Here is a 23,760-nt window from a genome sequence, read left to right on the forward strand (position 1 = left end):
GAGACGGGGGGGGGGGGGGGGGGCGGGAAAGCCATTTCCTTGCTTAAGCCCAAAGGGTTTCTCCTGACCAGTGGGTCACTCTCATGGCAGATGCCTGGGCAGATTTCTGAAGTGGAGCAAGAGAAATCTTCTCTTCTTCACCTGCTTCAGGGAGGCATCAAAGTGCCAAAAAGGTGGGTTCTGTGGGTCCCTGAGGCCCGTGGCAGGGGCCAGAGTCTGACACCCGCTTTCCCTGGGTTGGGGGCGGGGTGCCTCTGCCAGGAGCCTGGGTTCAGACCAGGCTGGCCTGTGGTCAAAGGCACACTTAGACCCTGGCTGGAGAGTCGGGGCGAGTTACGAGAGACCCACTAGGTCACCTGTCAAAGACGGCTAGCCCTCCTGGGGATTTTGAAATCAGGGCACCCGCGGCAAGTTCCCAGGCTGTGCCTGGGGCTCAAGGCGGTGGCTGCTCCTGTGCTCTGGGCTTATTCCCAGGATTCTCAGACGGCTGACGGAAAACGCCCCGGACCCTCCGTAGTGCCGCGGGGAAGTCCCCGGAAAGGGTGTGAAAAAGTATCGAATTTGGGTGATGCCTCCTCCTCGTCCAGCGCCTGACAGGGCCCAGCTCCTGGCCCACGTGCCCAGGAGGCACCGATCCCCGCAGCCGGCCTCCTCCCGCGCGGGCTCCACTCCCATTTCGGCCTCGCCCCCACACCCCATAGTCTTTCATCCGTGAGTCCTGCAGGCAGGACGGGTTGGAGGTCTGCAAACAGGACCCTCTCTGGGAAGCCGCGACAGCGGCTGAGCTCGGGGTTTGGGGGCGCAGGTCAGGCTAGAACCACCCCCCTTCTCTCTGCGTCCGGGCATCGTCCCAGCGGCCCCTCCTCTGTGCCCAGGATGCTCGGGCGGCGGCTGCAGTGGGACCTCCGCCTTCTCTGCCAACCAGAGCGGAGGAACCTTTCCGCCTCCCTCCGCGCGGCGCACTGAGCGCTCTTTGCCTAGAACGACTTCCCTCCCGCTGCCTGGGGCAGCCTCACCCTGGGCGCCCACACCCCAGCCCTGGGAGAGCGCTACTCCGCCTCCCGCACCACCGAAAACCTCCTCCTCCTTTTCGGGCCGCGCCCCCTTTATACGCGGACGCGCCCTCTTTTGGTCGCCCCCTCCCCAACCCAGCACTAAGGAGCGCCCTGCTCTGGTCTCCGCCACCACCCAGCGCCTCCTGGACCCATCCCCCCAAACCCTTGAACGTCCTCAGGACCCCCAGGTGAGCGCGGCGCGCTGCGGGCGGGGACCCTCTCTGCACCTCCCCGCACCCCTGGGGGTCGCTCTGTCCCTACGGTCCCCGCCTCCCCTTTCTCCTTTCTAAGCGCCTCGCGCCCAGGCCGCCGCCCGGGGTGGCGCAGCCCGCAGCCCTCCCGCTCCGGGCGCCCTCCGCCGCTCCGAGACCCCCTGCGGGCGCGTCCTCTCCCGCTCCCCTGTTCCCTCCCCCGGCTCAGGGCGGGCGCGTGGTCCCAGGGGAGGCTCCCGCCCAGCCCCGCACTCCTTTGTGCGGCCGGGCGGGCGCTGCGTCAAGGCGGAGGCGCGGCCACACGCGCGCACCCACCCGCGCGCACCCAGCCCCCGGGAGAGGCAGGAAGGGAGGCGGCGGCGCGAGGAGGAGGGAGCGGCCGTGGAGCCCAATCGTTCGCTCCCCTTCCCCGGTCCGCGCGCGGCGCCGCCTCCGCCATTGCTGCGAGCAGGAGCAGGAGACGCGGAGCTCGGAGCGCTGAGCTGACCTGCCGGAGCCGGGCGTGGGTGAGTGCGGCCGGCCGCGCCTGGGCTTGCCGAGGCCAGACCTTGCCCGCCCAGGAGCAGTGCCCGGGGGATGCCCATCTCCCCGAGTACGCGGGACGGGGCTGTGAACAGCGGGTCGCCCGGGTGCGGCGGCCCCAGGACCGGGGACCGGGTCTGGAGGTGCTGGGCAGGGGCGGCGCCCCCTTCCCTGGCCGCGGTGCGCCCTTGCGCCCGGCGCTTGGGTCCTGCGAGATGAGGGTCTAGAAATACACAGCACCACCCGACCCCCGCATCGGGCCGTGACCACCGCGTCCCCGCGACCCCTCCCCGAGACGAAGCGGGGCCGGGGAGCTCGCGGACGCCGGGACGCCGGTGGGTGTGGGTGCCCACTTCCCCCCCGCCCCGCCCCGGGTCTTGCTTGTGGTGACTCCCCCCGGCCCTCCCGCCGCAGGCTGCAGCCTCGGAGCTCCCGGAACGATGGTGAAGTTGGGGAACAATTTCGCAGAGAAGGGCACCAAGCAGCCGCTGCTGGAGGATGGCTTCGACACCATTCCCCTGATGACGCCCCTCGATGTCAATCAGCTGCAGTTCCCGCCCCCGGATAAGGTAAGCCCCCCCACGCCCCTCCACGTTGCCGGGTGTGCACCCCCAAATCTCGCACGGCGGGCGCAACAAAAGAAACGCGCCGCGTGCGCTGGGTACGCGAAGTGGGGGCGGGCTCGGGAGGCCGGAGGGAGCGCGGCGAGGACAGTGTACCCGCGCGGGATTCTGGATCGCGGGATGCTGGGCGGGAGAGGGGAGCCCTGCCTTAGATGATATTCTCGTCCTGACAGTGGAACGCGGTGGGGCAAGATTCCTTCGCGTTTTTCCTGGGAGCCTCATCCGAGAGGGCCCTGGCCCCGCAGCTGCCCTGCTCCTCCCTTGCCCCGTGGCCCCAGGGGCTCTGGATCGGGGGTGAGCCTAGGGGCGGGCGAGGCTGCCCCTGTACCTTCCCGGGTGTGGCAGTTCAGCCCGACTTGCCCCACCGAGGCGGGGGAGCGTTCTCCTTGGTCAGATGGCCCCTCCCCAGGGCTGAATTGTTCTCGCCCTTTCTGCCTGCCCCTGCCAGGCTGGCGCTAGGTGCAGGAGGGTGTGCGCGCTCACACAGGGTCTCCTTCCTCTTTGTTCCTTTTGTGAAATCTCCAAATAAGTGCCCGGGCTCGCTCAGTATTGGTGTCACTGGGAAAAACCATTCATCAACCTTTCCCCAAAGTGTTTTCTGCTGAATTTAAAGAATTCTTTTTGAATGTAGCATCCAATTAAGTAGTTTCTGTTTGCTAAGAATAATATTTCCAAGAGTTAACACTTAAAAATGTAAATAGATCTTTGCATGTCTAGGCAATTGTACTGTAAAATTCACATCTAAGACCATAGACACAGCATCTACTCTCAGCATCTTGCTGCCGCTTACAAACCACCACAGCCACGAATAATTCCCGGAAGTGCTTTTCTATTTATTTTCTCATTCAGTCCCTGGTGAAGGGGCTCTGAGCCAGGGCTCTGTCTTCGTTCCAGCAAGTTGGTGATTGCTGACGGGGTGGGTGTTGTGGGGTGGGGGTGTCCTGGTGGGGGCCCTGACCCCTGTGAAGGTGTCCTCCCAGCTTTATTGTGTGTGTTGTCTGGGGAGGGAGGCAGGAGCCGGGAAGAGGCTGGCAGCGGGGGTTTCAGTTCAAGAAAGGGGGATCAGCCGGCCACACCTGTGCCCCCCAGGCCACGGTGGTGCCACTCTGGGCCACTGATGGTCCAGGCTAGGCTTTGCAGGAGGGGAAGGGCTGCCTGAGGCCTCAGCTTCCACTCCACCCCTCCCTGTCTAGGCATCAGACTCGTCCAGTTAGCAGGGCCTGGCCCCGAGGCCCCCACACCCCCTCCTGCCTGGGCCCCCAGCTGCTCGGCTGAGGAGCAGTGGCGCCTGTGCCAGGAACTCCGTGTCCTGAGGCAGCACCTCTATCAGGTGATTCCCCTCACTTGGCCTGAGCCTCCTCTCTTGTCCTCAGTCTGTTCCATTCCAGAACCATTTGGCACGGTTGGTTTATACAGGGAGGAGGGTTTCAGGCAGGTATGAAATCCTCACCAACTAATTAGGTCGACCAGGAGTAGCCTAGGCAGCTCGGAAAGGTGATGAGTCTGCTCTCTCTGCAAGCGTCCAAAGCGGGGCAGCCAGCAGGGATGCTCTTCTCGGGTCCAGCCAGACCTTCCATCCAGGACTTCCAGCCGGGACTGAGTGTGGGTACAAGGGTTATGGCTCTTGGGATCATTTTCCAGAAGGCTTCTAAGGCCACAATGAGGAAACTGAGCCTCAGAGCATTTATGGGACATACCCAAGGTCACTGGGCTGAAGGTTACAGTCCTCCAGGATGCAAAAGTTTCTGGCAGTGCCTCTTACTCCACCGTGCTTGGAGCCAGATGTCTCTCACGTAAGACCTCTCTTAACCTGAACAACAGCAACGTGTTGCTAACAGTCAGAGTTCAGGGAGGCGATGTCACCTGTTTCAGGTGACATGGCTTCTGAGGGGTGGTGACACAGTTGGGTTATAAATGAGAATCTGTTCTGAGAACGTGTATGGAGTGCTGAGGTGCTGGGGTGCAGCAGTGACAGCAGTCACAGTGCTGGCAGCAGAGTCAGGGCTGGTCTCCCCTGACATTTGCCAGACACTTATTCTGCACCAGGAACTATTCTGCCAGTTTTACAGGTTTAAATTCTTTTAATGTGTTGATAATGCCATGAGGTCACTACCATGTTACCCCCATTTTGCAGATGTGGAAATGCAGGCACGGAGAGTTTGAGAATTGCCCAAGGTCACCTAGCCTGTTAGTGGCAGGTGGGGATACAATCCAGGTCGACAGAATATTGATGGGGCCCCCACATACGGGAGAGGTTTCCATGGGTTTCCTCATCCTCAGCAGTAGCCTTATTTCCCATTCATTGGCCAGTCTAGGCCTGCGTGCTCAAGGTCACATGGCTAGTTGGGTCCAGTCGGGGTTCGAGGATGGCAGGGTGACACCCAACCACTGGCTCAAGCAGAGTGCCTCACAGGGGTGGGTGCCCAGGCCAACCCATGCCAGGCACCCCTCCCTCTCCACCGCAGGAGCACTGGGTGGAAAAGGAGTTGGGGTCGGAGGCCAAGAGTGTGGTTACAAGGTTTATGGCTCTTGGGATCATTTTTCAGTGACCCTGGAATGGGCTCCGCTGTTCTTTCTCCCCAAGGCTGGCTTTGGGGGTCATAGCACCGGATGAGAGGCCCTCTGGCTGCCCGCCTGGGGCTGACCATCCCCAGTTGCTGGGGTCTCTTTGTTCTGTCCTGGGCCCCACCATCGTGGAGAGCAGGTGACGGACTGCCCAATGAAGGGGACTTGTCCCTCGGAGGAGAAAGAGCTTGGAGGTGGCTGGCTGTCTCTAGTGCAACAGCCTCTCCTGGAACCTGGCTTGGGGAGTGGGGTTTGGGGATTAGAGACCTATAACACCTTGACACTGCTCTTGAACACCTCCCAGTCCAGTGGGACAGAGAAGTAAACAGTCCCTGGCAACGGGTGTGGTGAGTGATGAAGGCAGCGCCGCTGAGGCCAGGGCCGTGAGTGTCCAGGGCTGGGAGGCTTCTTGGGTCCATCTGAAGCTGCTGGGGTGTAGGGCAGATGCAAGGGCTGGTTTCCAGGTTGGACAAACATTGTTCTGCTTCACAGTAGGGGTGGAGGGGAATGAGAGCAGGGAGATCCTTTGGGGGCTGTGGCAGGGGTAGGGGGAGAGGAGGATGTGGGGGTGGAGACAAAGAGGTTGATCCTGGATCTGTTTCCAGACAAGCTGGTGGCAGCTTCTCCAGCCAGTCCTGGAGGGCTGTGGGCAGTACCCTCAGACCTCCTCTTCTTGTGCCCATGGTGGCACAGCAAGGCCAGTGAAAAGGCAGGTGCAGCCTCCCAGCTTCCTGGGCCAAGCCAGGCTTTGGCTCTGGTGGGTGGAAGGAGCACTGGGTTAGGAGTCAGCTGCCAGGCTGCATCCCCGCCCTGCCGCCTATAAACCGCATGACCTTGGCCAATGAGCTTAACTTCTGTGCCCCTCGGTTATAATATTTCCCTCCTGGGACTGCTATCAGGATTATGAATGGGTCATTTCTCTGAAAGTCCTGCCACAGAGGAGATTTCCAAAAAGTAGTGGCTGTTCTCGTTCTTGTGAATTTCTTCCTGGTAAATGGTGACTTTGAATATGGGAGTTCCCAGACCCACCCTCTTTGGGCAGATATGTCTGAATGCATCTGACTTTTGTTTCTCTGTTTCCTGGATAAGGTGGTCGTGAAAACTAAGACCGAGTATGAACCTGACCGCAAGAAAGGGAAAGCACGTCCTCCCCAAATTGCTGAGTTCACCGTCAGCATCACGGAGGGTGTCACCGAGAGGTTTAAGGTGAGTGGTCCTGTGCTGGGTGAGATGCTGCTTTTGCCCCCAGAAGGGGTCTGCTGAGCTGCATGGATGCCCTGCAGGGAAGGCCAGGGTTTGACGCCGTTTGTCTGGGCTCATCCCAGCTGTGCACACCCAGTAGCTTGTAGCTGCCTGCCAAGATGTTGTCCTTGTGCTTTTTGTACATTTCTTTTTTCTTTTCCTCTTCCAAAATGATCACATATTACTTATTTTTATAACAGGGAAAACCCACCCACAAACTGTCTTTTAGGCAAAGATTACAAACATATGAAAAATCACTTATCAAACATTACAATATTTACTTAACAGTTCCAGGAAGGAAGCAGACAATAACAAAAAGATAACGCACAGCACTGATCACATGCCAGAAAGGGGTCCCAGCCCTTTACCTAGTGAGCTCATCTGAGCAACCCTCCTGGCACACCAGTACTATCGGTATAACCCATTTTACAGATGGAAAGGTTGAGGCACAGAGTGGTCACAGCTCTACACAGCAGAGCCAGGATCCGATCTGCAGGGGGTCTGGCTTTGGGCCTGTGTGTATCCTCCATCCTTCCCCACATCCCGATGGGATGAAGGGGTGCTGCTGAGAGCGGGAGGGTTCCAGCCTGTCTCGGTGGGAGGAGCCTTCTTGCCAGCCTGGCTGCCTTCAGAGGCCACGTTGGTTGAAGAACAAGTTGGGATATTGATCAGGAAACTCATTCTTTGGGAAACGAGAGAGAGAGAGTAAAGCGGTAGCCTCATCCAGATTCAAGGAGGTGAATTGAGAGACATCAGTGGGCCCCAGGCCTTGCAGAGTGGCCCTGTCTGGCTCTCTGGTCACCCTCCACTTGGCAGTGTGAGCAGTTTGCTTGTGCTGGGGGCACAGGGACTCCCACCCCCACCCGCTACAGTTTCCAGAGCCCCTGTGGGTATGGCATCATATTGGATCTCTGTGACAACCTTGTGGATGACAGAAGGTGGGACTGGGAGCCATCCCTGGTTAACAGATGAAGCCAAAACCACAGAGTGACTGGGGAAGCCAGGGCGTAATCTGACTTTCAGTCCCTCCTTCTTCCCGTTGCCACACACTGCCTGTCAGGGCCTGCCTGGTCCAGCGGGTCCCATGAGTGTTGCTGTGGGGCAATTACTTGTGTCAGCTCAGCAAATCCTCCCAGCAGCCCTCTGCCGGCTCCCTACTAATAGTAGGTACTATTTGTATTACCAGTGTTATAGATGGGAAAGTCGAGGCACAGAGCAGTCTGTGTCTGTCCCTGCTGGTATGTAAGGATGTCGTGTGTGCTGAGAGGCTCTTTTGGTGGCTCCTGGCTCGGCCCATCGTACGTTTTTGAGGTTCTTGGCCAGGACCAAGACATAGTGATCCGAGGTCAATACCTGTCTTCTGCGCTGGCCAGTGGGATTAGCGTGTGCCTTATCTGCTGCCACTCACCTGTCCTGCCCCATTTGCACCCTGGGTTTGGCTGCTGCCCCTGGTTGAGGCAGGAGTGGCCTTGATTTCAAGGTCACGGTGTCCTCTGTCCTGATGGCTAAACGCTGTGTGAAGTCTGAGTGTGTCTGGGTTTCTCAGGCCCCACTTGCCCTTTGCTTTCCCAGCCCCGGCGTCTTAGGTCCCCACAGAGCAGGGCGCAGTGCGGCACTTGAACAGCTATTCCTTCATCTGTTGAGTGTCTATGATGTGCCAGCCTCTGTGCCCGACCTCTGGTGTTCTTCATTTGTACTTTTCCCACATGACCACCTGAAGCAGGTCCCCACGTCTCTTGCCTAAGGAATGGGTGATGCATATTTGTCACCAGGGCCCTTGGCAGCCTTGGCTGGGACTCTGTGGTTACCTGGCCCCTGTTGCCCAGAACCTGAAGGCTCAGAAGACCATGGGTGATTATGCTCATCCCAGTAGACTGGCTGCTGGCAGCCGAAGCCCTGCCTCATCTCCCTGCCTCTACCTCCTGTGGCTGTCTGAGAAGGCGATGTATGCAGTAGGTGCTCAGTACATGACTGTACTGGACTAAGTCTGCTGGGTGTGTTCCTCTGCTTAGTTTTCTTTTCCTCCTTTATGATTCACAACTGCCCTAAAGGGGTGGCATTGGCCCCTTTACACGCAAGGCTGTTGAGTCCCAGGTGGCCCCAGGGTGGCTGGGGTGCTCCCTCTGTGACTCTCTAGCTTCAAAGCCAAGGCCTTCCCACCATACCTTGCGCCACATCCCTCCCCACTCCCATGGGACGCCTGCTGCTTCCCAGACCCCATCCCTTCCATCTCCTCCCAGGGCAGGTGCAGATCACACCTCTGCCAGGAAGCCTCCTGGGTCCCTCTCATTTGCAACAAACCTCACCGTCCTGTTTCCAGTGCCTTTTGTAGCCAGGCTGCAATGGCATCTAACAGTGACGGAGTGATCCATGAGCTAGACTCTGCTTCACACTCCTAATGCTCATATTATCTCATTTAATCTTCATAAACACCTCAGGAGGTAGGCGCCCTCATAGCTCCATTTTACATAGAGGGGAAACTGAGGCAGAGAGCCTTGGCAGCCTGCTCTTGGCTGTGGCACCAGAGGTCCTTGGTTTCTTGGAGAGGTGGGTTTGTGTGGGAGCACTCACCCCAGGCGCCATCGCTGTTGAGCCATTCCACTTCTTCAAATCCTTTTCCTTTGTTGATTCAAAACCCTTGCTCTGCTGCCTTGAGCCACACAGAATGTGCGGCGCCCTCCTTCCCCATCCCCAAGGCCTTCAGAGACATGGCAGGCACAGGTACCCCGGAAGCCTCCCCAGTGTACAGCTTCTTTCTCTCTTGTGTCTTCCTGAGTCCTGGTTTCCACGCTCCCTTCCCCCAGGTGCTCTCTTTTGAGGGTCTGGGTTGGGCTGTCTTCTCTTTGGGTGTGAAACCTGTGACTGGGTGTCCTGGCAAGGTCCATTGGTGTGGCCCTTCCAAGCATAGGCCCCCTCGACCTGAACTGGTGACCCGAGGAGGGGAACAAGGCCATGGAGACCCCCTGAGCCAAGAATGTCAGCCAAGAATGAAGGCTTAGGGACTCTTTGTGCAGACAGAACTTACTCATCAGCCGCTCTATGCCAGCCACGGTAAGAGCTCCTTGATATCATCTCTCTGGCGCTTCTTGCACACACAGTAACAGCTTGATAAGTAAATGGATGACTAATTGTGCTGCTGGCCTCCCATGAATGGGGGACTTGGCGAGATTTCCTGGGTCTGCCCGTGGGTCCTTGCTTGTTGAGTAAGTTCAGCTGGCAGCTCATTGGATTGAAGCCTCTCTCGGGGCCATGCTTACGCGTAAGCCTCTAACAGGTGATGCCTGTCAGCTCTCACCAAGTCAGACAGGTGACCTGCTCAAGACCACACAGTCAGTGAGTGGCAGAGGCAGAGTAGGAGCTGGGCAGCCGGCTCTAGAAGCCTGTTGCTGTGGCATATTTCAGCCCACTAGCTTGCCCAGGAAGCCTGCAGGCTGGACTTTCGCAGCTGAACAACTTGCATTCTAAGGGCGTCTCTTCTCTGTGTCTGCTCCGAGCCCCTTCTCAACTGGGAAGGAGATTTACCTAGCTCCCTGCCCGCTTGCTGTGGGGTGGATGTGAGAGGCAGCCTCCAAAGTGCTGCTTCCCCAGGTGTTTCTGGAGCCACCTGAGTCAGCATCACCTGAAGTTTGATTTTAACTCAGGGACCCTGAACCGCAGGGAGATGCTTTTTGACAAATGCTTTCCAGGTGATCCTAATGTGTCCTGAGTTTTCGAGCCTTTCCGATGGGGGTGCATTCTAGCACAGAAGCTGGGAAGGATGAGGAGGGCTGGTGCCTTTTGGGAATGCTAAGGGTGCCCACCTTTCTGGAATGTTCTCCCAGCTTTTTATTACCCAGTTAGATTTCTGGCATCCCTGAACGCGTGCACACAATGAGGCGTGTGTGAAGCTGCAGCTGGTTGAGGGCTGGGCGGGTCTCTCTTTCTGAAACGGGAGCATATGGGGAGCAGGCTATGCTGGAGACACGGGCATGATGGAGGGTCCAGAATAGAGATTCACTCTCCCTGGCTTGTGTACCCCCCTGCCAGGGCCCAGTCGAAGCTGTGGTTGGGACAGAGCATCTTCCTCGTCCCACTAGTGACTGGACAGCTTCTGTGCAGCTCCCTGGCCCAGCCATCATCTTAGCTCTTTCATCTCCGTGCGTGAATTGCAGGAATGGAGTCTCGCCTTTCCGATCTTGAAGTGACAGGTAAATCGTTTGTCCCCTCCTCTCTCCAATTTGTGTAGCTCAGAGGTACCTCATCTTTATAGGCGTTTGGATGGCATCCTTGAAACGGAGTGTCTTTTTGCATGCAGCTTTCTGATTGTCACTTGGGGATTAATCTCTTGGCTGTGAGGTTGCTAGGCTGGTTGCTAGGTAACTGCTGACTGGGAGAAGGTTCTGAGAGACTCCGCCACACAGGATGGCAGGAGGACTCCCCCAGCGGCGGCCAGCGGCTTGGGCTTCCAAAGAGGTTCTTGTCAAGGAAAGCAGTCGCTTAATTAACTGGAGGCATATTTACGGTGAGAATAAACACTGGCTGAGATGTTTCTCAAATTAACCAAATCTAAACATTTTTGAAATTGCACTTCCCCACTGATGCCTGCAGAGTGGCGGGTCGGGGCTGCTGGGGCCGCTGCTTGCAGTTCTCCTTCCGGTCTGGAGACTGTCATTAGGGGCCGTCATCAGGCAGGTGACAGGAAGGCTCCCTCAGGGCCCGCTCCAGCCCTTCGTGCTTCGTGGTTCCGGTGATGACTGGTTGCTGACGTTGGAGAGGTCTCCACACCCTGTTTGCCTGTGATGTGAGGTCAGGTTTGGGTGGTCCAGCCTTGACCCTCACCGGGTACCATGTCACCCTGGGGCCTTGAGAGATTTGAAGGTTGGCTTTGCACAGAACACCTTTCACCACCAGCACAGGGCTGGGGAGCGACTTGGCAGGAGAGCCCTCGTTAGTCTGCGTGGTCCTCCTGCTTGGCAGTCCAGACTCTGGTGGGGATGTCCCTCTGCATCCTGTCGCAGAGGACTCTGTGGGTGGTTTGTGTCTTTTCTTCACATCCCTAATGACCTTGAGCTTCCTGCGTGCCCATCTGTTTCCACACTCTCCAGTAAGCCCCTGGTGTGTTTCAAGATGCATTTCTTAAATATTTATGAACAGTGATGCCGTTTCCTTGGCATTCAGCAGTGGGGGTGGGGGTTCTTCCCGTGGGGGTGGTATTGGAGACCCTGAAAGTGTGTGTGGACGCCCCCTCACCTTTAGCTATGCGAGCATCTTGTAGGATCCTGGGGCTGTGGTTGCAGAGCCCACCTTCCCCAGGCTAGCTGTAGTGTGGGGGCTTCGGCTGGATCGGATACCACGTGGGTTCAGTCATCTGTGTGTGTGTGTGTGTGTGTGTATGTATTCACTTTTGTGTGGGTTACCTAAAATATTTAGTGCTGTAAACGCTTGAAGATGTCGGGATTCATCTTCTTTTTCCAAGTTTTTTCCTTTTTTTTTTTTAAACTGAATTACTCAGCAGAAATGCTCATTTCCTTCTCCCTCCGCCTGAGGGTAGGAGGATGGGGAGAGTAACAGCAGCCACCCAGCGCCGTCGACCTGGCGCCATCGACCCGGTGCATGCCTGGGCTTGGGGCGCCATGAGCACTGTCTCGTTCACTGTTAGTCTCTGATGGTTGACCCTGCTGTCCTGATTTTGTAGGGGGGGAAATAAGGCCAGAAAGGTTAAGGAACAGACCCAAGGTCACCCAGCTAATGAGGGTGACACACCAAATCCCACTGTGCTCCATCCTCCATGCCAGTGGGGTGTGCAGGGCAACTCCCCTGCGGACCCTGAGCTGGGCAGTGGCCCCACACCTGAGAGGGCAGACGGGAGCACAGCCAGTGCTGAGGCCGCTCACGCTTCCCTGTCCAGACGGTGAGCGTTCCGAGAACAAGGCCACGGGCCAGTGCCTTTCACGTGAGTGACCATGTAACTCCTGGCCCAGGTGGGGCCCTTCTGTGAGTGACAGGAGACACAGTGAGTGGCCAGGATGCTGGGTGGCGGCCATCACCCAGGACCCCCAAGCCTCGAGGACACACATTCCCTCCTTATCAACTCGTTATAAACGCACCCTGAGGCCCAGATCCTGTTTGTATTTCTCTGTTCCCGGCTGTTCTTTCCAGAAAACACTCTTCAGGTCTCCCTTGCCTTCCACTGGGGCTCATGGCCTCTTGTCAGCACCCCCACAATAGTGTGCGACACCTTCAGCCTCCCGCCTCTCTCCTCTGGCCCATTCTTTATTTTTTTCTTTTTCTTTTTTGAGATGGAGTCTTGCTCTGTCACCCAGGCTGGAGTGCAGTGGCACGATCTCGGCTCACTGCAACCTCCATCCCACCAGGTTCAAGTGATTCTCCTGCCTCAGCCTCCTAAGTAGCTGGGATTACAGGCACCTGCCACCATGCCCGGCTCATTTTTGTGTTTTTAGTAGAGATGGGGTTTCACTATCTTGGCCAGGCTGGTCTTGAATTCCTGACCTCACGATCCACCTGCCTCGGCCTCCCAAAGTGCTGGGATTACAGTTGTGAGCCACCACGCCCGGCTTGGCCCATTCTTTAAATAATTGTGGTAAAATATACAAAATATAAAACTTACCACTTTAAGGTAAGTGCCATATTAAATTCAGTGCCATTTAATACATTCACCATGCTGTCCAACCACCATCACTAAGCTAGTTCCAGCACATTTTTATCACCCCAAAAGGAGACCCCATTCCCATTAAGCAGTCACTCCCATGTCCCTCCCCCCAGCCCCTGGTTAGCCACAAATCTGTTTTGTGTCCCTGTGATTTACCTATTCTAGACATGTCATAGAAATAGAATCTTGTAAGATGTGATGTGACCATCTATCTGGCCTCTTTCACTTAGCATGCTATTTCAAAGCTCAGCTACGTTGTAGCACTTAAAACTGCTTCATTCCTTTTCATGGCTGAGTAATATTCCATTGTACCGATAGACCACATTTTGTTTATTGATTCATTGGTTGATAGACATTTGGGTTGTTTCCACATTTGGGCTGTTGTGGGTAGTGCTGCTGTGAACATTCATTTACAGGTTTTTGTTTGAATACCTGTTGAATTTTTGGGGGTATATGCCCAGGAGGAGAAGTGCTGGGCTGTGTGGTAATTTGATATTTACCGTATTGTGGAGTTACCAAACTTCTCCACAGAGCTGTACCATTTTACATTGCCATTAGCAATGCACAATGGTTTCAATTTCTCCACATCCTCACCAGCACTTGTTTGTTTTTATTTTATTTTATTATAGCCATCCTAGTGGATATGAAGTAGTATCTCATTGTGGTTTTGATTTGTATTTTCCTAATGGCTAATGATGTCCTGCATCTTTTCATGTACTTGTTGGCCATTTGTATCTCTTCTTCAGAGAGATGTCTACTCAAATCCTTTCTCATTTTTTAATCAGTTTGTTTGTGTTTTTATTGTTGTTGTTGTTGTTTTTGAGACAGGGTCTCACTCTGTCACCCAGGCTGGAGTGCAGTGGTGGGATCTCAGCTCACTGCAGCTTCGACCTCCTGGGCTCAAGTGATCCTCCCACCTCAGCCCCTGGAGTAGCTGGGACTACAGGCATTCACCACCACACCCAGCTAATTTTCATATTTTTTGTAGAGGTGGGGTTTCACTATGTTGCCCAGGCTGGTCTCAAACTCCTGGACTCAAGCAATCCTCCTGCCTTGGGCTCCCAAAGTGCTGGGATTACAGGTGTGAGCCACCTCACCCAGCCATGTTTTTGTTGTTGAGTTGTAAGAGTTCCTTATATATTTTGGATACTAAGCCCTTGTAAGATATGTGATTTGTAAATATTTTCTACCATTCTATAGGTTCTTTTTTCACTTTCTTGCTAGTTTCTTTGATAAACAAAATCTTACATTTTTGGTGAAGTATCATTTATTTTTTCTTCTATTGCTTGTATTTTTGGTGTCATAGCTATCTAAGATAGCGGTCCCCAACCTTTTTGGCACCAGGGACTGGTTTTGTGGAAGACAGTTTTTGTACTGACCAGGGAGCAGGGGATGGTTTTGGGATGAAACTAGATCATCAGGCATTAGATTCTCATAAGGAGAACACAACCTAGGTTCTCATAAGGAGAACATAACTTGCATGCACAGTTCACAACAGGGTTCATGCTCCTATGAGAATCTAATGCTGCCACTGATCTGACAGGAGACAGAGCTCAGGCAATAATGCTTGCTCACCTGCCACTCATCTCCTGCTGTGCAGACCAGTTCCTAACAGGCCATGGACTGGTACTGGTCTGCAGCCCAGGGGTTCGGGACCCCTGATCTAAGACACCATTGCCAAATCACATGAAGATTCTTCCCTTGTGTTTTCTTCTAAGAGTTTTAAGGCTTAGCTTTTATATTTAGATATTTGACCCAATTGAATTCGTTTTTATATATGGTATGAGGTAAGGGTCACATTCTTTTGCATGTGGTCCTAACAGCATTGTTGAAGAGACTGTTCTTCCCTTATTGAATGAATGGTCTTGGCCCCCTTATTGAAAATCAGTTGACCATGGACTTATAGATTAGTTTCTGGACTCTCAATTGTATTAGATGGATTTATATATCTCATCTTATGCTAGTACCACTCTGTTTTGATTATCGTAGCTTTGTAGTAAGTTTTAGAATTGAGAACTCCTCCAATTTGTTCTTTGTTTTCAAGACTGGTTTTGAAAACAGTTTTGGCTCTTTACGGTCCCTTGTAATTTCCATTTTCTGCAAACAAACAAACAAAAAGACTTTTGGGTTGTTGACAGAGATGGTTTTGAATCTGTAGAACAGTTTGGAAAGTGTTCCCATCCTAATAATAATATGTTTTTTAATCTGTGAACACAGGGTATCTTTCCTTTTATTTATATCCTCTTTAATTTCCTTCAAAAATTTTTTATAGTTTTCAGTGTACAAATTCCTTCACTTTTTAATGTAGGCAGTAAACCACAGAGGTATTAGTAGTACTTGTGACTTTGTCACCAATGCACACCAGGTGTTTTTATATCACATTGCAGCTGTGGGACAATGTGATCTTGGGACAGTGCTTATTGCTCATGGTTCCTTTGAAGCCACAGTATCAGATCTTGTTCAGTGTGTTAATAAATGCATATATATCACAAATTTATATTTTTGTAATATTTCGATACCAGTATTTCAGTATAATCAGTTTTCCTTGCAAGTGTATGTATTGTGTTTTATGCATTTAAAACATCATTCTAAGGATTTGTGGTTTCACACAGCTGCCAAAGAGGTTAATGACACAAACCTGGTGGAGCCCTGCACCCGCTGCTCCAGTGCACTATCCCTTAACACCCACAGCAGTGGGGGCTGGGCCACCTTGGGCCACCGTGGGATGCACAGCAATGAGTACAAATCCCTGCCCAGCAGCTATAATCCCATTGCCCCTGCTTTAGAGCTTTTACTGCCAGCTGCACAGAAGTGATGTAAATTTTGGGATAATGTAGACCCTGCTGTAATACACACATGCATGCATATCAGTGGTAGGCATCTGTCCTTCAGATGACTGCTTGTGCTGTGAGAAATGCTAGTTTGTCACAAAGTGGCAGTTGCTTCCTGGGGTCCTGAAACACCCAGGACCTGTCTGCTTCCAGTGTCTTGGTGTGGCAGACAGGCATCTTTGTCGCCGGGCTCGTGTTCCCTCTCCTGCAGGATGTGCGATGATGCAGCCACACTGGTCATAGACACTGGGTTTTTTGATGCTTCAGGCCCGTGGCACAAACCCTTTCTTCCTGCTGGACTCCCATTTCCCTCCTCCCTGGTAAGCTCCTCCTCCTTTGGGACATGGACACCTCCTCCCAGAAGCCTTCCCTAGCAAAGTTAGCGGGGCTGGCTCTTAAGCAGTTCTCGGCCTGTGTTGGGAAGAGTTAACACCAGGGTGACGCTGCGGGACCCTACAGCCCTGCAGGGCTGCTCAACCACGTCAAATCACCTGAGAATGTCCCCTGGCTGCCTGGGGATTCCAGTAAGAAGGAAGAAGGCAGGGCCTTTTGGGACTGAGGTGCTTTGGCCATCATGGACCCCTTCCTTCATTAAAAAAAGAGAAAATTTTGACTGCTTTGATCTAAAGATGAATATAGTCCAGGCTGGGTTCCTCAATATAGATTCACCAGTGTCAGTATGATGATGATGATTTTTTGAGACAGGGCCTCGCTTTGTCACCCAGGCTGGTGTGTAGTGGCACCATCTCGGCTCACTTCAGCCTCAAACTCCCAGGCTGAAGTGATCCTCCCAAATCAGCCTCCTGAGCAGCTGGGACCACAGATGCTTACCCCCATGCCCAGCTAATTTTTTTTTTTTTTTTTTTTGGGCAGAAATGAGTTATCCCTATGTTACCCAGGCTGGTCTCGAACTCCTGGGCTCAAGTGATCCTCTCGCTTCGGCCTCCCAAAGTGCTGGGATTACAGCATGAGCCACAGCACCCAGCCTGGTTTCTTATTTTTTCCTTTGATTTTTTTTTTTTTTCGAGATGGGGTTTTGCTGTGTAGCCCAGGTTGGAGTGCAGTCCATGATCTTGGCTCACTATAACTTCTATCTCCCGGGTTCAAACGATTCTTCTGCCTCAGCCCTCCGAGTAGCTGGGATTATAGACACACACCACCACGCCTGGTTAATTTTTGTAATTTTAGTAGAGATGGGGTTTCACCATGTTGGCCAGGCTGGTCTCGAACTCCTGACCTCGGGTGATCTGCCTGCGTCAGCCTCCCAAAGGGCTGGAATGACAGGCCTGAGCCATGGTGCCCAGCCTTTCTCCTTTGATTTTGAAACAAAAACTTGAACATGTTCATGGGTTCCTGCAGGCATGGTGGGCCCGGGTGTGGGCCCCGCACTTCCTGTGCCTGGCGGAGACATGCGCCCTGGAAGAAAGGCCCAGCTTCTAAGGAAATGCGCTTCTCCCAACCTAGAGACTGCCTGGCCCACCTGGAGAAGCCAGGCATGGGAATCAGACACTGTCTATCAACCCACGGGGCGTGGATGGAAGAGCTGCCCTGGATCTGCTTCCTTCCCAGGCGAGATCATTTGCTTAATAAAACCAAGACAGCCAGCACCTCCTGCAAACTAAATCCACGTTCTGTTCGATGTGTAGACGTTATTCTGGGTCGGCTCCAGGTGCCCAAGAATTGTTCAGTGTGTGTTCATTAGGAGATGGAGTATCTGCTGGTTGTACTCACTCACTCAGTCACTCACTGAACGTGCAGGAGGCATCTTCTCTGTGCCAGATGTGTGAATCACAGCCCTGCCCTCAGGGGCTCCATCTGTGGGAAGATGAACTGAAAGGAGAGGTGAGTGTAACAAATTACCACCCATGCCATGGCTGAAGACGGCGCACGGGCATTCTCCCCAGGCCTGAAAGTCAGAAGTCCTAAGTCAGTTTCATTGCACCAAAATCAAGGGGTGTGCCGGGCCCTGCTCTGTCCGGAGGCTCTTAGGCAGACACTGTCTCCCTGCCGTTTCTGTCTTCTGGAACCGCATGGGGCTCATGGTCCCGTCCTCCGCCTTCATATCCTGTAGCGCAATGTCTTCAAGCTTCTCCTCTTTTCTCTGTCTTCAAGTCGCCGCCGCCTCAGCAGGGGCACCTCCCTCTGCTCCCCTGCTAGGAGGACACCTGTGATTACCTTTAGAGCCCACCTAATCATCCAGGATAATCTCTTCTCAAGGTCCTTGACTTGATTGAATCAGCAAAGTCCCTTACCATATACATTTCCGGGAGTAGGACCTGGGTGTCTTTAGGGCCGTTATTCAGCCAACGACAGCCAGTTTGCCTGGGCCCAGTCATGTACATCTGAGCCTCAGTTTCCCCATTTGTAAAACACAGTCAGTAATACTGCCTTGCAGGTGTTGTGTAAGGAGTACGCAGACTTTAAATGCTGACCAGAGTGCAGAAGGCGGCGGACGTCTCCACAGCTCCTCCTAATGGTAGTGTTTTGTTGTGAGAATATAAAGTCTGGTGGGGGGTGTAGCTCGAGAGCCCCCAGGAATTCTGCCCAGATGTGGAATCCTTTGTTTATCCCCTTGCTTCCAGCTTAGGCTACATGTGGGAGGCATCTGGAGAGTTTTAAACTTGCTATGCCGCTATCGCTACTTGGAGTGGAGTCCAGATGTTGGGGACATTAGAGCCTCCCATGATTCTCATTGGCAGCCACAGTTGAGTCCATTTTGTACCCAGGCTGGAGTCACTGCGAATGGCCGCCACCTCTCTTTTTGCATAGCCAACACCGGCCTCTTAGGATCACCTGGGTCCTGTTGGCCGACTTGGAGGTGCTGCCTTTTCAATGACAAGGCGTTTGTTATGTGTAAAGAAAGGCGTTGAATTGGACGGTCTCCAGCTCCTGCCCAGCATGGAGACTGCAACATTGTGTGGGAGTGGGGCTCCCATAGGGTAACAACGGCTCACCCGGCTCACCGTGCCCACTGTTTGCCAGCCATGGGGTCTCCTGCACACCCCATCATAGATGCAGGTGCTGGGCCGGCATCCCCCTTTCACAGGAAACCAGGCGTTGGGGCGGATGCCCTTTGCAGGGTCACTGCGTGTGGCCGAGCAGGCCAGGAACCCGGGCTTATCTCACTTTTAGTCCCTGGCAATGAATGGCTGGTTCGTCCATCAAGTATTTTCAAATTGGTTGAACGATGGAGTTGCTGGTGGTCATGGTTCTCCAAGATGCTTCCGATCATGGCATGTTGTTGTAGAGGAAGCTTAAAAGATACTGCAAGGTCCTGGCGGAAACGCCGATGTCTGGCTCAGTAACATCATCCATTGTTCCAGAATTCTTCTAAGTATCTCATGGGGAGGGGGCAGGGACTTAGGAAAGTCTCCAAACTGTGACACTTTTATTTCACTTTAATTAGGAAAAAAGAGATGCTGGGCTCCTTGGTGCCTGCATTCACGATTGGTGTCCCGATAGAGGCTGGGATGTTCCAGAGCCTTCCTGGGGCAGGGGGCCTGGCCAGGGCTTTGAAGGGCAAGGAGAGAGGGCAGGGCAGCCTGTCATGGCGCGGAAGGAACGGGGTAATGGCAGAGAGAACAAGTGTGGGGGAGGGGAGCCGGTCCTGACCCCTGTGAAGTCACTCTGCTGTTAGGGGCCCTATAACAAACTACCACAAACTGGGGGGACTCAGAGCAACAGAAATTTACTCCCCCACTACTGGAGGCCAGAAGTCTGAAATCAAGGCTTCGGCAGAACTGTGCTCCCTTGGAAACCTGCAGGGGAGACTCTGTCCTTGCCCCTCCTAGTTCCTGGAGGTTGCCACCATCCTTGGCTTTGCTGTGTAGACACAGTGCTGTAATCTTCCGTCCTCACGCGGCCCTCTCCCTCTATGCGTGTCTGTCTACATCCAAATTTCCCCTCTTTATAAGGACACACCAGTTTGGTTGGATTAGGGCCCACCCTTATGGCCTCATTTGCAAAGATCCTATTTTCACATCAGGTCCCCTTCACAGACCCTGGGGGCTGGACTTCAGCATCTTTTTTTGAGGGGCACAGCGTGCTCTCAACTCGTGGTCTCTTGTCCTTCTCCTGAGATGCGTCAGGGTGTGAGGCATGGTTCCCCCACTTCGGTGATGAGATGTGGGGCCCAGAGAGGCCAGGTGACCTGTTCAAGATCACACAGGCAGCAGCTTACAGGATTCAATTCCGAGCCAGTTTCTGGAGAGGCCCGTGGCCCTCTCTCTCCTTAGGCCATGGACGCCATGCTGTGCCCTGCAGTGGCTGAGGAGACCCCAGCTCCAGAGTCTGCACAGGGCAGGGGGAAGAGAGAGCTCAGCCTGTAGGGGAGCTCTTTGCCACACCACGGGCCGCCCGCTGACTCTCCCTGGATGTATTTCTTTGCCCTTCTCCCCTTGACTGTTCCAGGGACTCTCGCGTTCTCATTGCATGGTTCAGCTGGCTCCGCAGCCATCGGGCCTGGGATCCTGGAGGAAAGCCTTGGCCAGGTTTCGGAGGACACCCCCGAGGAGGTGGTTCCCCCACAGCCCTGCAGGAGAGAATGGGGGTTCTTTTTAAATCTAGACAAGTGAGGTGCCAGGAGCCAAACTGATGTGGCTTCCCAACTGGAGAAACAGGTTTAATGATGCCCCATCTCTTCAAGGACTTGAAACCCTCTTCTTTTTTTGAGACGGAGTCTCACTCTGTTGCCCAGGCTGGAGTGCAGTGGCGCGATCTTGGCTCACTGCAACCTCCACCTCCCGGGTTCAAGCGATTCTCCTGCCTCAGCCTCCTGAGTAGCTGGGATTACAGGCACTCACCACCACGCCCAGCTAATTTTTTATATTTTTAGTAGAGACGGGGTTTCTCCATGCTGGCCAGGCTGGTCTCGAACTCCTGACCTCATGATCCACCCGCCTCTGCCTCCCAAAGTGTTGGGATTACAGGCATGAGCCACCACGTCTGCCCCTGAAACCCTCTTCTAACAGGACATCTTCACCTGTGGTGGCTTGGGTCTCAGAATAGTGTTTTCAGATGCACAGAATAAAATACAAAGGGTTACGAAGGAGGCCAGTTAAATGGAACCAAGTCCTTCTGGACCACCCTGAGTGAGGCAGCCCTGCAGTGTAGACTTGGAGAAAGGCAGGTAGCTGGAGCCTAGGCAGGGTGGCCCCGGGTGAACATGCGACGGGGCAGCTGGTTAGAGGGTTGAGAGCCCGCTCTGCTGTCTGCCAGGCGCCACCCCAGGGCCAGTGAGGAGAAGAGAGTGAGGATAACAGCAGCGACAGCAGACATCCGTCATGCTCCCCCCCCACCCAGGTGCTGTTCTCAGTGTCCCGTGACTGTCCCTGGAAGGCGTTCCTTTCACTGCTATTCACAGGCTGGAGCCAGGTGCTAGACTCCCGGCCAGTGAGCTAGAGCCGCAGGGTCTGTGCTCCGGCCCCTGTCCAGAGCCTGTCCCAACCCCAGGCACCATCAGGGCTTGCGGCTATCATCGCCAGGCAGCCCTCCCTGGCTGGGCTCCTGCCACTGCCTCTGGCTGCCACGTGCCTCAGACGGCTGCGCCTTCTTTCTCCGGCCAGCTCTGCCTGCTTCATCACAGCTCTGCGCTCTGCTGCCCTGGCCCAGGTGCTGTGCGCTGGCCTGTGCACTGCAGCTGTGATCTGGACTAAACGGCGCCTTTCCCTGTGGGCACTGTGGCCCTGGGGAGCAGCCTGGCTCCATCCTGTGTCCCTTGTCAGGCACAGGCTCCATATGCACTGTAGGCCATCCCAGTGGACTGGAGTTTCTCTGGCCCTTAGAGAGGGTGATGGCCCTGAGAAGGCAACCTACGGTCGGGGTTGGGGGAGTGGAGGCGGGAGATGTGACTGAGGAACTGGCAGGACCTGGGGACCAGGAGGATGGGCCTCCTCAGAGGGGATGTGAATCTGCCTGCCAGGGGCCTGAGGGGTCCCTCCCTAGGTGAAGGGACACAGAGGGGACAGGTCTCATTGGAGTTGTAGTGGGTGTGAGCTGGGGAGATGGGAGGGCGGGCGGTGGGATGTAGGAGGTAGCCAGGCGGAGTGCGAGAGCAGCCTGGGCTGGGGTCTCAGGGTCTTGGTGCTGCCCTTGTCCTGCTCCGGGCACTGTGCTGAGAGCGCCTGGGACCGATGAATCTGGCAGCACAATGGACAGGAATCTGACTGCAGAGAGGCCACGTCCTTCAGCTCTGAGCCACCCCATTCAGCTGGTCCTGTGGCCAGGGCTCCCTGCAGTCAGGATGCAGGCTCGGGGACAATTGTGAGGCCTGGAGATGAAGACCTCCGGGAAGTGGAGGCAGGGGATGAGCTGCAGTGACTAGTGTGGCTCTCCAGGCATCTGCAGCCTTGCAGAGACGGGGAGGTGGTGGAGGTGTCGTCCCATGTCATAGGGAAGGAGTCTGTGGCTCAGAGAGGTTAAGGGGCTTCCAAGGTGGTGAGGCTGGTAAGCTGCGAAGGTGCAGAGCTGCAGGCAGAACCTGCATCCTGGGCCCTGGTGCTGGGGCCTGAGCGGCTTGCAGGGGGTGCATAGGGGCTCCCAAAGAGAAGGAGGGTTAGCCTCAGCATTCACGGCAGGGTGGCCGCCCGTCTTCCAGGTGACCATGCTGCGCGGCTGATAGGACCCTTTCTCACGCACATCTCCTGCTTCCCCAGGACCAGTGCCTGGGATGCCCTTGGTCTCCTATCACAGATGGGAACTGGGGACTGCATGGTGTTAGGGGACTCCAAGCCTAGAGTTCCTGAAGCGGGCAGGGCTCAGGAGGGCACTCTGCTGGAGGGTCTACCCAGCTGAGCTTCGGGACTGCAGCCTTAGGAAGCAGCAGAGCTCCCCAGTTCTTTAACCTTGTTGGCTGTAGGGTCTGTATGTGGCCAGGGGAGAGTCCCAGCCCCTTGCAGCCCCCAGGCTGCTGGGAGGGGTGGTGGGGAGCGAGCAGCTCTGTGCATGTTCATACGATTATGGAGGCCCTGCCACGTGCTGGCACCTGGCATACTCCCACCCGGCCAGGGAGCCCCATCGCTCTCTCTGCCTCTCTGGGCAGGCGGAGGGCCATCTGCACGCTGTTTTAGCTTTTTATTGATTGATTTATTTTGAGGTAGAGTCTCGCTCTGTCATCCAGGCTGGAGTTCAGTGGCACGATCTCAGCTCACTGCAGCCTCTGCCTCCCGGGTTCAAGCGATTCTCCTGCCTCAGCTTCCTGAGTAGCTGGGATTACAGGTGCGCACCAACATGCCCGGCTAATTTTTATTTTTAGTAGAGATGGGGTTTCGCCCTGATGGCCAAGCTGGTGTCGAATTCCTGACCTCAGGTGATCCACCCACCTCGGCATCCCAAAGTGCTGGGATTACAGGTGTGAGTCACCACGCCCAGCCCGTTTTGGCTTTGAGACATACTCTCGTCCCTGCCAGGCTCCTTGGCAGCCGGGTGAGTGCCTTCAAGGTCCGGGTCCAGTGTCATCTAGTGACCCATGCCCCACGCCCTCCAGCCGGGGCAGGCTGTCCCCCTCCAAGCCAGCTGTCTTGCAGCTGTCGTGAGTTCATCTGTAAACACCAGCTGAACACCTACTGTGTGCTGGGGCTGTCTAGTGCTCAGCATACCATGGTGAAGAAAACCGAATCCCTGTCCCTGAGGACACTTAATTAACCACATGGGAAACCGCCGAGGGCAAAGGCCAGTGGGGCTGCAGAGGTTCTGTCTTTCCTGGTCCCACGCAAAAGCAGGCTGGTGTCCATGCGACACTGCGTCCCAGCACTGAGGCCAGGGCTCAGGACACATTTGCTGAGCGGATGCTTGGCTGGTAGCTGATGCACCACCGCCGTGATGGGGCAGTGGGCAGCCCAACCCCACTTCTCAGACATGTGTCTTAGTGGCCCGAGAGCTGCCTGGGCAACAGTGGGGCTTCTTCATATCTGTATCCTGAGCTCTCTATGCAGGACCTTGGGTACTAAAAATAACTAATTTAAAATGAAGGTCACTTATGAATATGGTGAAAAATTAAAATGTTACCAAAAAATTGCCCAGTGAACAGTGATGCTTCTAACCTCTCGTGCCCAGCTGCCCTTC

General features: G+C 54.8%; 1 protein-coding gene across 3 annotated transcripts in view; it reads left to right on the forward strand.

The window, feature by feature from the left end:
• The first annotated feature begins 957 nt into the window (after window positions 1–957).
• NSG1 (neuronal vesicle trafficking associated 1) overlaps window positions 958–23,760 on the forward strand; it is a 30,471-nt gene continuing 7,668 nt past the window's right edge. The window contains exons 1-4 of one of the 3 annotated variants that reach the window (XM_034951972.4): window positions 958–1,243; window positions 1,719–1,773; window positions 2,204–2,358; window positions 6,067–6,183. In XM_034951972.4, the coding sequence (XP_034807863.1) occupies window positions 2,230–2,358; window positions 6,067–6,183 (246 nt within the window). In that variant the 5' untranslated portion in view covers window positions 958–1,243; window positions 1,719–1,773; window positions 2,204–2,229. Of the gene's footprint in view, window positions 1,244–1,535; window positions 1,774–2,203; window positions 2,359–6,066; window positions 6,184–23,760 lie in introns of those variants that run through there. The other 2 variants (XM_034951973.4, XM_055111170.3) reach the window with 2 other exon arrangements.

Source organism: Pan paniscus, chromosome 3 (assembly GCF_029289425.2).
Source record: "Pan paniscus chromosome 3, NHGRI_mPanPan1-v2.0_pri, whole genome shotgun sequence".
Taxonomy (NCBI): Eukaryota; Metazoa; Chordata; class Mammalia; order Primates; family Hominidae; genus Pan; species Pan paniscus.